General features: G+C 42.5%; 1 protein-coding gene across 1 annotated transcript; it reads right to left on the reverse strand.

Moving 5' to 3' along the window:
- Window positions 1–550: 550 nt before the first annotated feature.
- On the reverse strand, window positions 551–10,058 carry LOC139343586 (immunoglobulin lambda-1 light chain-like). Its single transcript, XM_070981314.1, has 4 exons — window positions 10,019–10,058; window positions 9,604–9,926; window positions 1,785–1,821; window positions 551–954 (listed from the first exon to the last, which is right to left on the reverse strand). Exons 1-4 carry the CDS (start codon window positions 10,056–10,058, stop codon window positions 629–631), a joined length of 726 nt encoding a protein of 241 aa, XP_070837415.1. The 3' UTR covers window positions 551–628.
- Window positions 10,059–14,348: the final 4,290 nt, after the last annotated feature.

Here is a 14,348-nt window from a genome sequence, read left to right on the forward strand (position 1 = left end):
TCATTTACATGCAGCTATAAATAAGCAGAGGAGGCCTGCAGGTGCATCCTGGGAGGGAAGAGAGGGAGGAGCAGAGAGGTGACGCTTCACTGACGGAGGATAAACGTTCAGTTTCATTTGCTCAATTCATCTGATTGTTGTAACGGCTGCAAGCAACTTAAACCCAAAAAAAAGGTGATATTAATCTGTCTGTTGAGCTTTTATTGCAAATTAACACCTAATAACAATGTAGCTTTCTGAAGAAAACACACTGAAGTAATAATCAGACACAAATATGTCTGTTATCTCTGTGTCCTGGATTCATGAGATGTGAGATGAACACGAGGAGTAAAATAAAATCTCCTGACAGTTACAACATTTTGATGAACATTATTGTTTTAAATGATGTTTTCAACAAAACAAATAAATACAAACACTTTTGTTGTCCACAGTTTTTGGTCTGTTTACTTTTTATTGAATGAGTCTGGACAAACGCAGCAGTCGCAAAGCTGATACAACACCTCCACCTCACTGTCACAACATTTATTACAAGCATGCAGACACATCTTTTCTAACATGTCAACCTTGTCATGAGCAAAGAGCACAAAGAGTAAAGAAGCAGCTTTGAAATGCTCATTCTGCTCCTCTGCTATTCTTGAGTGGGACAGTGGGACTTGTTGATGTCTTTCTGTGAAGTCTGGGAGCCCAAAGACACTTTACATGTGTAAACCTTATCCATGTCCCAGTCTGACGTCTGGATGGCCAGAGAGCTGCTGATTCGGAAAGTCTGGTCTGCTTGCTGAACAGCGGTGCTGGTGGAGATCCCGCTGCTCACTGGACTCCCACCAGACAACCAGCTCACATCTGCAAAAGGCACAGACTGACTGGACAGACAGACCAGAGTGGCTTTGTTGGACTGGAGCTCAGCACGGGACGGAGGGAAGACTGTGAGGACAGGAGGAGGGAGGCTGGAGCCTGAAAATACATGAAGGACATTCATCAAATAACTCCAAATCGAATCACTGATACAAAGCATGACAGCAGCAGATTATTGACCTGTTTTCTTCAACAATACAACAAACACAGTGAAGAAGTGAAGAAGCGTTTTAAATGAGTGAAAACATTTTGAAATCATCACCTAAAATATGAGCACTCTTCCTGTTTCAAACAAAGTCTATCAGTTACAAACTGAGAAATACTTGGATTCATTCAGGATCATTTTTATGTTGAACAAATTCATGAAGTCACTTTCTGTGTCTCACAAATGGCACGACAGTAAATCAGTGGTCATTTAGCTGTTTTGCTGTTGTCTGTCTAATCATCGAGAGAAAAAACAATATTCATGTATATAAAAAACTTCAAACAATTTCCTAAACTTTAAAAGATTAGTAAGTAAACATTAATAAATTAAACTCAGTAATCTAGTCTTGATATAACAGAATAAATTACATTTGACAGATTATTTAGCATTTGGTTTTACAATGATACAAAAGTGTCATCAGTCTTGAAAATATAAAATAATTTTGTACAGATTTTGCCGAAATGTTAAAATTGCTCAGCCATCAAAACACTTCAGAGTATTTGTAGATATCATTGAACATATTTTGATCATTAGCAGATCTTTACTTTGTCCTCAAAGACACAGTCTGGCATCAAAGCAGATGAAAAGAAGTCAAAGTGAAATTCACTCAACAACATGTTTGACTTTCTAAACAGTCAGCCTGATATGAATTGATGATTTTGACTGAATTTGACTCAGAAACAGAGAATCTGTCTTGTTTTGTGATCAGTTAAAAAGTACTTACTTGTCACAATCAGCTTGGTGCCTTGTCCGAATACCACAGTGATTCAGTTTGTACACATGGCCGTACAAAAACCTCCTGACTCTCACTGATGAGGGGAGTGGAACTGAAACATCCTGTTGAGACCAACTTTCACTGTCAACATCTCATTCACTTCATCAGTCTGCTTCTGCTCACAGACACTGCTGGACTTGAGGACTGATTCTCAGTCTTCTGCTGCATCCTTTTGTTTTCATGCTGGACATGTTCAAAGTCCAGATATCATCAGTCAATTCAGTCCAATATTAATGAAGAAAATGCAGATATACTCAATATGTTCTTCTTCTGACCTCATTAAAACTCAATATGTAGAAAAGTGAAAGATGTTTTGACACATGGTGACATTTCTGATGTTTGAGGTCAATTAAACGTCAGAGAGGTCAAACTCCCTGTTAGACCTCTTATGAACAGACTGTTATAAAACTGCAATAACTTCTGGAGACTGATTTGATGTTAGGGAGGTGAAATGCTGCATAAAAAGTGCTGACAGCACCAATCACACAGATGGAGCTGATTCAAATCCATTGTATTTAATCTGGTTTCACAGACGGAGTCTCTGAGAGCACAAACAGAAGTGATTCATCATTTCCACTGACTGATCAATACAGATATTGACCACATATATTTATCCCCAACAGTAAGAATGAAATTCTCTGTTTATCCTTGTTTATGGGCTGCACGGTGGCGCAGCAGGTAGTGCACGTGCCTCACAGCAAGAAGGTCGCCGGTTCGGGTCCCGGGTCGGGTCTTTCTATGTGAAATTTGCATGTTCTTCCCGTGCATGTGTGGGTGGGTACTCCGGCTTCCTCCCACAGACTGTCTCTAAATTGCCCCTCGGTGTGAGTGTGAATGGTTGTGTGTTTGTGCCCTGCGATCGGCTGGGGACCGGTCCAGGGTGTACCCCGCCTCCCGCCCGTTGACAGCCAAGATAGGCTCCGGCCCCCCTGTGACCCCGAAAGGGATAAGCGGCATAGAAAATGGATGGATGGATCTTTGTTTATCAGTCGTTGGTGCTGATGAAATGAAATTTTGAAATGAAATTAATGAAAAGAATTAAATGAAAACCAGAAAACAACAAATGCTGAATTTTTTCATCAATTTCAGTGTTGAGAGAGATTTGGAAGAAACTTTTATATGAAAATGTTCATTCATGATCAGTGTGATGAAACTGGTTTATAGTGTCTTAATGTCTCATGCAGGGTAGTTATAGAGAGCATTAGTTCATGGTCAGAGAGTCAGAAAGCAGAAGTAGTTAGTGAGGAGGTTTTTGTCACAGTGTAAATCACTGTGATACGTCCTCTTTAGCAGAGTTGTCCCATGTTTGACAGTAATAGACAGCAGAGTCTCCTGCCTCTGCCCTCTTAATGATGAACTGGTAATCTGTGTTTGATGAGGCTTTAGAGTTGAATCTGTCTGAGGAGAATCCTGTTCCAAAGCTGAGTGAACTGCTCCCGTAGTAAAATCTCAGAACAAACTGAGGAGCTTCACCAGGAACCTGTTTATACCAACTGACATAAGCACTATCATATCTCTGAATGTTGCAGTTGAGAACAACCTCTTGTCCTGGAGAAACTGTGTGGACAGCAGGCGTCTGGGTCAGCACGATCACTGCATCAACATCTGTCAACAAAGAGAGAAAAATCCATGAGTGAAAGGTTTGTGTGTGAAAATATGAGCTATAAAAGCAATGAGAAGAATATCTTACATGTTAGAGCAGTGATGAGAGTGCAGAGGGTCCCCAGCATGTTGTCAGTGTGTGCTGTAAACGTCCCTTACTGTCCAGCTGAGAGGTGAGCAGGGTTGGAGTGTGAGGAGAAGAGAGACTGAAGCTTATAAAGACACTGAGGAGAGGAGGAGGAGGAGGAGGAGGAGGAGGAGGAGGAGGAGGAGGAGGAGGAGGAGGAGTTTACATCAGTGTTAATATTCTCAGGAGTGGTACAAATGTTCTTTTTAAGGTGCTGTTTGAGTCAAAAGACAAATAAAATATGATCACATGACAAATATGATGTTACTGGATTTCAGATTGATGGTTTCTCACAGTGGCCCTGCAATCGGCTGGCGACCGGTTCAGGGTGTACCCCGCCTCTCGCCCATTGTAGCTGGGATAGGCTCCAGCCCCCCGCAACCCCGAAAGGGATAGGCGGTATAGATAATGGATGGATGGATGGGTTTCTCACAGTTGTTTATGACAGTATGAGCAGTATTGGTTGCATGGTGGAACAGTGGTAACACTGTAGCCTCACAGCTAGAAGGTCCCGGGTTCGATTTCCGTCTGGGGCGCTCTGGATGCTGGGGGTGTGTCCTCCATCATGCTTTCGGTGCCTGCTGCCCTTTATCTCGAGGAAAGGGGCCTTTCTGTGTGGAGTTTGTATGTTGTCCCCATGTTCATCTGGGGTATCCTCCATAAAAAACCCACTAAAAACATGCAAGAAGATCACCACCACCTGACCAACGGTGACAAGAAGGAACTGGGTCCCCAGACGCCGCTGTTGGCTGGCAGCCCACCACTCCTGGTCTGACACGGAGGAAGGACTTCCAGGATGGATTAAATGTGGAGGAAACAATTTCACCAAAGCATGGCATATGTATGTGTGTTGTGTTGTGTTGTGTTGTGTTGTGTTGTGTTGTGTTGTGTTGTGTTGTGTTGTGTTGTGTTGTGTTGTGTGTGATCAATCAAGTAAATCTTAAATCTTAAATCTGAAACAGTGTTCAGTAACAATCAGAATCAGCTTTAAGTATTTTTACAAACACACGTAATTTGGTTTTCTGTTGCTCTCAATGTACGTTCACAGACATAGACATAAAGCTCAGAACAGAGCTGAGCAAAGGTCAACATAAACATTTAGCTATATGTAAATAGAACAAACAAAACAATCTCTTAAAAGTGCAATGTTGCTGGTCCACTAGACCCCCAGAACATTTGGTGAATAAAGAAAATATGAACCCAGCACCAGGTGTGAGGCCTGATTAATTTATTCTGGATGAAGGTGAAAAGTTTTACTGGTTCACTTCTTCAATAAGTTTTTTATGAATAATAATATCATTATAAAAGAATGAATGCTTATCAATATGTATGTTCGTCAATTCTTGAGCAAAGAAAACATAATTAAATTTTCGAAAACAAATGATTGGACATGTTGGGATGTTACACTGAGCTTGTTTGGTGGCTCTATTATCAGTGGACGAGTGTCAGAGAGTCAGAAAGCAGAAGTAGTTAGTGAGGAGGTTTTTGTCACAGTGTAAATCACTGTGATACGTCCTCTTTAGCAGAGCTGTCATGTGTTTGACAGTAATAGACTGCTGAGTCTCCCTCCTCCACATCGCTGATGATCAAACGATAATCTGATTTTGACTGATGAGTAGATGTGAACTTTGGAGACGAGAAACCAGAGCCATAGCTGGGAGAGCTGTGGCTGTGATGAAACCTCAGTACAAACTGAGGAACTCCTCCTGGAATCTGTTTGTACCAACTAGCAACACGGTTAGTCACAGTGCCCAGGTTACAGTCCATGGTGGCTGTCTCTCCTGTCCTCAGCGCCACAACAGGAGGCTTCTGCGTCACCACCGTCACACCACTCACACCTGGAAACAACAAGATGACATGAAGTCAAGAGAAACACACAGACTGATGAATCCAACATGAGCTGAAAGCTGCAGTAAGTCAGCCTCCTTACATGTTAGAGCAGTGATGAGAGTGCAGAGGGTCCCCAGCATGTTGTCAGTGTGTGCTGAGAATGGCCTTGGAACTTGGAAAGTGAGCTTCCTGCTGACAGATTGGAGGGTTTGGAGGATGAGGAGAGGAGGTGCTGGAGGAGCAATTTAAGACAAGACTGAAACTGAGAGTGACTGACAGGAGGAGGAGCTTTGCTTCAATCTGCATGCTTTGCCACATTTCTTGCTCTCTTATCTTCTGTGAAGGAAAAAGTCTTTTCTGTCTCCATTATTGTCTCTGTGGACAATGTCTCCCCCCGACCCCAAAATATGACAACATGATGATTTGAAAAGGGCTGCACGGTGGCACAGCAGGTAGTGCGCGTGCCTCACAGCAAAGAAGGTTGCCAGTTCGATTCCCCGGTCGAGCTTTTCTGTGTGAAGTTTGCATGTTCTTCCTGTTCATGTGTGGGTTCCTCCCACAGACCAAAAAAAACATTCTCATTAGGTTGATTGGTGACTCTAAATTGCCCCTAGGTGTGAGTGTGAATAGTTGTGTGTTTGTGCCCTGTGATTGGCTGGCGACCCATCCAGGGTGTTCCCCGCCTCCCGCCCGTTGACAGCCAAGTTAGGCTCCGGCCCCCCCGCGACCCCGAAAGGGATAAGCGGCATAGAAAATGGATGGATGATTTGAAAAAGACTTCTTCACAAGAGAGACTGAAGCTTATAAAGACACTGAGGAGAGGAGAAGAGGAGGAGGAGTTTCAACACTCAACACTGGTTTCAGTCATGAATACAAATCCACAAAATCAGTTTGTTCCAGTTTGTTTTGTTGTTGTTCTTGTTGTCTCTGCAGGCCTGATGATGACCTTTCATCAGTGCTAATATTCTCAGGGTTGATACAAATATTCTCTTTAAAGTGCTGTTTCATTTCAAAGACATGAAGTAAAGATGATCAGATTGTTAGGATCTGGCAGTGTGTCTCTCCCTTGTGTTTCCTTTTCCCTTGTCCCTGTGTGTTTTTGTCTGTCTGTCTTTCCCCCTGCCTGTGCAGCTGGGCGTGTCCTACACCTGGCCAGCTCCGCCTACCTGTGCACACCGGTTGCTCATCAGGCTCAATATTTAAGGAGAGAGCTCTCTCCGAGCTGTCGCCGGATTGTTCCAGTCTCTTTCCTCCAGAGATTCCTTCCAGGCCTGTTTGTGATCCATTATTGTGAGTACTTTCTCTCTCGCTACTGTGAGTGTGCGAATGTGTTTTCTTTGTTCCACCGCTAAAGGTGTGTTTCTTGTGTTTCAGTTGCCTGTCTGCCACTTCAACGTGTGCCTTGCCTCAGACCCGTCGTACGGAGCTCCCTTAGTTATTTCCACTCTGTTAGAGTGCGCTTTTTGTTATTAATACATTTCTGTTATTTTACCTGCCTTCTCTCTGGTCTGCATCACTGGCTCCTGTTCAAAACCTTGGTGAAAACCATAACACAGAAACTAAATGTGACTTCATTGGATCTCAGAACTCTTCCTCTCACAGTTGTTTTTGACAATATGTTCAATAAACAGTGCTGAGTAACAATCAGCTCTAACGTGTACACAGGACTCTATATTTCAGTCCTGACTGTCTGTTGCAGTCTGTTCTGTCCTGTTTGGTGGTCGATCCAAACCAGACAGTGATGGATGAACAGAGTCCAGACTGGATGACTGCAGTGTGGAACTGGACCAGCAGCTCCTGAGGCAGGTTGAACTTCCTGACCTGACACAGGAAGTCCATCCTCTGCTGGGCCTCTTTGATGATTGTGGTGATATTGGATGTCCACTTTGGGTTCTGGGAGATTGTGGATCCCAGAAACTTAAATGTTTCACATCAGACACAGTGTTGTTGATTATAGTGACAGAGGACAGTGTTGGGGTCTTCAATTGAATCTCAGTGTAACTATAATAATCATCGCTATGTGCACCAGAGGATTTCTGTAAAATAGGATTTATTCCATTTTGAGAATTTAAATCAGGAAAACAGAACATGTTGCAAATTTCCATGATTTAAATCTTTTTTGAACATTATAAAGATAAAATAGCATTTTATTTCTGTAAACTGTGAGTTTAGTTTAGTGTAATAAATCATGACCTGTTGTTGCACGTTTAATATTGTTTATGTTTGGCAAACTAACACTAGATAGTTCTCAGCATTAATGTGAGACTCCAATAAAAGAGTGAAGAACTTTGAAAATATAATTTTCATGTTTTTCTGGGGAAGTTACAGAAAGCATTGTCTGTTTGCTGACTGCCAGTCGAAAATCCAAAGGACAATGGATGAAAGTGAAATGTTTTAACTGGTGCATTTCTCACATTTTTGTGTTAGTTCTGTTCATCAATTTTTTATTGTAAAAGAATGAATGCAATATTATCATAATTATTCACTGAGCTTGTTTGGTGGCTCTATTATCAGTGGACTAGTGTCAGAGACTCAGAAAGCAGAAGTATTTAGTGAGGAGGTTTTTGTCACAGTGTAAATCACTGTGATACGAACTCTTTAGCAGAGTTGTCCCATGTTAGACAGTAATAGACAGCAGAGTCTCCTGCCTCTGCCCTCTTAATGATGAACTGGTAATCTGTGTTTGATGAGGCTTTAGAGTTGAATCTGTCTGAGGAGAATCCTGTTCCAAAGCTGGGTGAACTGTGACTGTGGTAAAATCTCAGAACATACTGAGGAGCTTCACCAGGAGCCTGTTTGTACCAACTGACAATGTATCCATCATTTCTCTGAATGTTGCAGTTGAGAACAACCTCTTGTCCTGGAGAAACTGTGTGGACAGCAGGCGTCTGGGTCAGCACGATCACTGCATCAACATCTGTCAACAAACAGAGAAAAATCCATGAGTGAAAGGTTTGTGTGTGAAAATATGAGCTATAAAAGCAATGAGAAGAATATCTTACATGTTAGAGCAGTGATGAGAGTGCAGAGGGTCCCCAGCATGTTGTCAGTGTGTGCTGTAAACGTCCCTTACTGTCCAGCTGAGAGGTGAGCAGGGTTGGAGTGTGAGGAGAAGAGAGACTGAAGCTTATAAAGACACTGAGGAGAGGAGGAGGAGGAGGAGGAGGAGGAGGAGGAGGAGGAGGAGGAGGAGGAGGAGGAGGAGGAGTTTCAACACTCAGCACTGGTTTCAGTCATGAATAAATATCCACAAAATGAGTCTGTTTCAGTTTGTTTTTTTGTTGTTCTTGTTGTCATTGGAGGTCTGATGATGACCTTTACATCAGTGCTAATATACAAGACTCTGGACATGTTTCAGTCCTGACTGTCTGTTGCAGTCTGTTCTGTCCTGTTTGGTGGTCGATCCAAACCTGACAGTGATGGATGAACAGAGTCCAGACTGGATGACTGCAGTGTGGAACTGGACCAGCAGCTCCTGAGGCAGGTTGAACTTCCTGACTTTACACAGGACGTTCATCCTCTGCTGGGCCTTTTTACTGATTGTGGTGATATTGGATGTCCACGTTGGTTTCTGGGAGATTGTGGACCACACCAGAGGACCAGCTGTCCATCCTCCCATCTGTATGAAGACTCATCACCGTCGTGTGGTCGATGGTCGTTGTGTCGTCTGCAGACTTAACAAGTTTAACAGACGAGTGTGCTGAGGTGCAGTCGTTGGAGTAGAGGGGGAAGAGCAGTGGGGAGAGCACACATCCCTGAGGGACGCCACTGCTGATTGACCAGGTGCTGGATGTGATTTTATCCAATCTCACCTGCTGCATTTTGTTAGTCAGGAACTTTGTGATCTGACAGGTAGAAAATAAGAAGCTGGAGTAAACACAACTGTTTATCCCTTATCATACTTAGAGAAGTGTCCTCTCATCAGCTTAGCATGATCCAATATATAAGTCCTGTCATTAATGTCTTGGAAGCACATTATTCATTTGTGAATCTAAAATAGTATTTTCTGGAAACAATGAGTTTTGTAACAGTGTAATAAATCATGACCTGTCGTTGCATGTGTGAATATTGTTTATATTTAGCAAATGTTTCTGTTGGGAAGTTACAGAAAGCATAGGCTGTTTGCTGACTGCCAGTCAAGACCTGTGAGAGACTCAAAAAGCAGAAGTGAGGAGGTTTTTGTCACAGTGTAAATCACTGTGATACCCACTCATTGACAGAGTTGTCCCATGTGTTACAGTAATAGACTGCTGAGTCTCCCTCCTCCACATTGTTGATGATCAAACGATAATCTGATTTTGACTGATGAGTAGATGTGAACTTTGGAGACGAGAAACCAGAGCCATACTTTGGAGAGCTATCGCTGTGATGAAACTTCAGTACAAACTGAGGAACTCCTCCTGGAATCTGTTTGTACCATCGAGCACCATAGTCAGTCACAGTGCCCAGGTTACAGTCCATGGTGGCTGTCTCTCCTGTCCTCAGCGTCACAACAGGAGGCTTCTGTGTCACCACCGTCACACCACTCACACCTGGAAACAACAAGATGACATGAAGTCAAGAGAAACACACAGACTGATGAATCCAACATGAGCTGAAAGCTGCAGTAAGTCAGCCTCCTTACATGTTAGAGCAGTGATGAGAGTGCAGAGGGTCCCCAGCATGTTGTCAGTGTGTGCTGTAAACGTCCCTTACTGTCCAGCTGAGAAGTGAGCAGGGTTGGAGTGTGAGGAGAAGAGAGACTGAAGCTTATAAAGACACTGAGGAGGAGGAGGAGGAGGAGGAGGAGGAGGAGGAGTTAACATCAGTGTTGATATTCTCAGTGGTGGTACAAATGTTCTTTTTAAGGATCTGTTCAAGTCAAAAGACTTAAAAAAAAAACATAATCACATGATAAATAGGATGTTGCTGGATTTCAGATTATTTATAAATCCTGATTTACATTTGTGAATCCTTCTGTGTGCACTCATTAATACTGAGACTGATCGGACTAAATCCAACAGAAATAACATATATGAAGGACCCCAGCCTCTGCAGCCATCGTCGCGTTCAGTTATTCCTGGTGTTTCCTGTGTTTTCTCCCTGACCTCGTGTCTCCTGTGCTCCCCTCTTTGTTTCTCTGTGTGTTTGTCTGTGGATGTGTTGTGGTCGTAGCTCTCCTCTGCTCCTCACTTCCTGATTGCTGTTCAGCAGACACACCTGCTCCAAGCAGCTCACCTGCAGCCGTGAGAACTCCAGTTGAGCTCACCATCAATTCGTCTCACCTTTCCCAAGTCCTACGTAAACTGTGTTCAATCATCTTCAGCCTTTGAGTGTTGCTTTTGAGTACAGAGTTAACTGGACATAACAGAAGGATTACATTTTAATGATAGATCTGATGTAGCAGTGGCAAATGGCAAATATGAGCCACATGTTGCCTCTATTGCTTGTAATCAAGATTAAGTTAACACTTTTATTTCACATTAATTATTATGGCTTCATTTTTTTAAAACCACGATGTTGACAGTCCACCTGACCCCTGAAAATTTCATGTATAACACCACATAAGGTTTGAATCCTAACTTTAAAAAAAAACTAGTTTATTGTGGATGAAGGTGAAATGTTTTTACTGATTAACTTCTTCAATAAGTTTATTATTATCAATATTATGGTTGTTAAAGAATGAATGCAACATACTTATAAATATGTCCTTTCGTCGGTTCTTTGTTCTGGCTGTGTTTTGTCTGCTCTGGTTCTGTTTCTGTTTCTCTGCAGGGCTGGAGTGTGGCAGGGGTGGGGCTGATCTCCTGTGAAGTGAGCGGCTTCTTGACCTACCTGACTCTAATCCTCGCTCATCAAGACTCTCCTTTTTAAGCTGGCTTCTCCCACACTCCTGTACCAGATGATTCCCTCTCTTACCCTCTGTGTCTCACCACAGGTTGATCTCCTGGTCCCTGCCACGCTTCTCCAGCCGATGCTGTAGTTCTGTGCAGTGCTTTTGGTTCGCTCATGTGAGTTTTGTATTTTTCCCGAAAGATTGTTTGCTCTTGTCTGCTGAGTTTTTCCCCAACGATGATATTGTTGTTTTTTTGTTCTCTTCGTTTTGGTTGCTGAGTTTTTTTTCCACAGCTGTGATTTTTTTTTATTTTTTTTGGTTGTTGTTTTTCTTTTTAAATCAATAAACTTTGTTAATTTCTCTCTGCATTCTGGATCCTCGCCTTCCTTGCGACCTTAACATTCTTGGTCAAGGAAAATGAATTTTTTTACATTGTTGAAAACAAATGATTGGACATGGTGGATGTTACACTGAGCTTGTCTGTGGCTCTATTATCAGTGGACATGTGTCAGAGACGCAAAAAGCAGAAGTATTTAGTGAGGAGGTTTTTGTCACAGTGTAAATCACTGTGATACGAACTCCTTAGCAGAGTCGTCCCATGTTTGACAGTAATAGACTGCTGAGTCTCCCTCCTCCACATTGTGGATGATCAAATGATAATCTGATTGTGAGTGATGAGTAGATGTGAACTTTGGAGACGAGAAACCAGAGCCATACTTTGGAGAGCTCCAGCTATGATGGAAATGAAGTGCATACTGAGGAACTCCTCCTGGAATCTGTTTGTACCAGCGAGCTCCACTTTTGGTAACAGTGCCCAGGTTACAGTCCATGGTGGCTGTCTCTCCTGTCCTCAGCGTCACAACAGGAGGCTTCTGTGTCACCACCGTCACACCACTCACACCTGGAAACAACAAGATGACATGAAGTCGCGAGAAACACACAGACTGATGAATCCAACATGAGCTGAAAGCTGCAGTAAGTCAGCCTCCTTACATGTTAGAGCAGTGATGAGAGTGCAGAGGGTCCCCAGCATGTTGTCAGTGTGTGCTGTCAACGTCCCTTACTGTCCAGCTGAGAGGTGAGCAGGGTTGGAGTGTGAGGAGAAGAGAGACTGAAGCTTATAAAGACACTGAGGAGGAGGAGGAGGAGGAGGAGGAGGAGGAGGAGGAGGAGGAGGAGGAGGAGGAGGAGGAGTTGCAACACTCAAAACTGGTTTCTGTCATAAATCAACTGCAGAATGATTGTCAGTTTCTCATCATACATTTTAATCTCCTATGTTGGTCACAAACACTTAATTTCACTTTTATTACATGTTTCTAACTGTATTAAAGTGGTTTGATAAAATTTGTGTCAGGATGTTGAATATTTATCCACTTTGTTCCAATTCATCTTTACACATATCATAAATACTTCTCTTTTGTCATTGTTCAACTCAGCATGAAAGAACGCGCTGTTTTTTTGATATTTGTGTGAGAAAATGTTTGTTGTTCCTGCTGTCTGTGTAATCCTGCTGACGTCCTTTTCATCAATATTATTAACTTTGTATCATTTAATGTTCTGTTCAACATGATGTTTTATCAACGAAAAAATAAGTCGACATGATGAAATACAAAAGTAATTTCGCCTGTTTCAGGGTTCGTGCTTTCTTCCCGATGTACATCACAGTGTGTATGTGTGTGTGTGTGTGTGTGTGTGTGTGTGTGTGTGTGTGTGTGTGTGTGTGTATATATATATATACCTTCTAACACTTTTTTTCATTTCATTTTTTTAATTGAGAACTGTTGAAATACAAAACATTGATTTAAAACCCCATACAAGGCACAGACTGTAAAGTTTGAATCATCATCATATAGCATAATCCATTTTGCTCACCAAGCTCCTGTTTTTTCCATATTAAATCAAAAGTATAAACCTAACCACCTTTATTGTCTATTTTAACCCAAATGTGAAAATAGTTTACGAAATAAACATCATGCTGCATTGAGTCATCACCACATCATCACATCACACTTCTTTCACAGCCAGTGGAGGCTTGCAAACCATCATTGACTACAAGACTGCATGCATGTGACTTTCACACATCCCATCCAGGGTCCTTCAATAACTTCTGTGAACATTTCTAAGCCATCAATGATACACAGGATGTCTGTACCCCCCAGAACGACCAGCTACTCTGTCTGTCCACAGTCAACATCAGGCAAAGCCTAGCTACAGTGAACCTCTGCAAGGCTGCTGTGCCTGGATGACTTTCAGGATGAGCGACTAGTTGACCAACGTGCTCATAACATTTTGAAAATGACCATGAGCCAAGTGGTTTTCCTCGTGTGCTTCAAGACCACCACCATCCCCCGAGTGCCAAAAAAGTAAGCATTGTCCTGCTTCAATGAAGATTCTCCTGTAGAAACTGTACCAACCACAATGAAGTGTTTTGAGAGTCTGTTCGTGGATCACAGCAAATCCTGTCTCCCCACCCCACATGACCCCTATCTGCACCAACAGGTCCACAATCAATACCACTTCCTCTGCTCTCCACCTGCACTGTCGCATCTGGATAACAAGAACATCCACATGAGAATGTTCATTGGTTCAGGGTCAGCATTCAACACAATCATTCACCAGATGCTGGTATAGAAGGTGGATCCTCTGGACTGAACATCTCCTTTGGAACTGAATTCATGGACTTTCTCACAGATGGACCCCAAACAGTGGGCATCAGGAACAGGACCTCGGCAGCCATCACAATGAGTGCTGGGGGACCCCAGGGATGTATACTCAGCCCACTACTGTTCAGTCTCATGACTTGTGACTGCTCCACCAAATATGATTATCCAAATGTGGATGGCATGAAACTGATGAGCCCCATCAGCAGTGATGATGGAACAATGAGGGGAGATGGAGCAGCTGGCATTCTGACATCAAGAAAACAGCATCGATAGACATCTTATTTCTCAAAATCAATAAGATAAACATGACTGGTTTGTTGTTATTTCGGTGCACCAGAGGATTCACATCGAGAAAGATTTCTCACATCATCTGAATTTATTTAATATTTAATATAAATAATGAATTTTAGTTTTGGTTGGTTACATTTACATGGCCGAATATTGTTGAGTACTGTATTAAAGCATGTACGTATGAC

Source organism: Chaetodon trifascialis, chromosome 15 (assembly GCF_039877785.1).
Source record: "Chaetodon trifascialis isolate fChaTrf1 chromosome 15, fChaTrf1.hap1, whole genome shotgun sequence".
NCBI classification, from domain to species: domain Eukaryota; kingdom Metazoa; phylum Chordata; class Actinopteri; order Chaetodontiformes; family Chaetodontidae; genus Chaetodon; species Chaetodon trifascialis.

Excerpts from the sequence above, each read along its gene's own strand:
- LOC139343586 (XM_070981314.1), bottom strand. The coding sequence starts at position 10,058 with ATGCTGGGGACCCTCTGCACTCTCATCACTGCTCTAACAT. Across the intron at positions 1,822-9,603 it reads GGGACAACTCTGTCAATGAG|GTGGTATTCGGACAAGGCAC; the intron begins TGGGTATCACAG and ends AACTGAATCACT. Across the intron at positions 955-1,784 it reads CACCAAGCTGATTGTGACAA|GCTCCAGCCTCCCTCCTCCT; the intron begins GTAAGTACTTTT and ends ATGTATTTTCAG.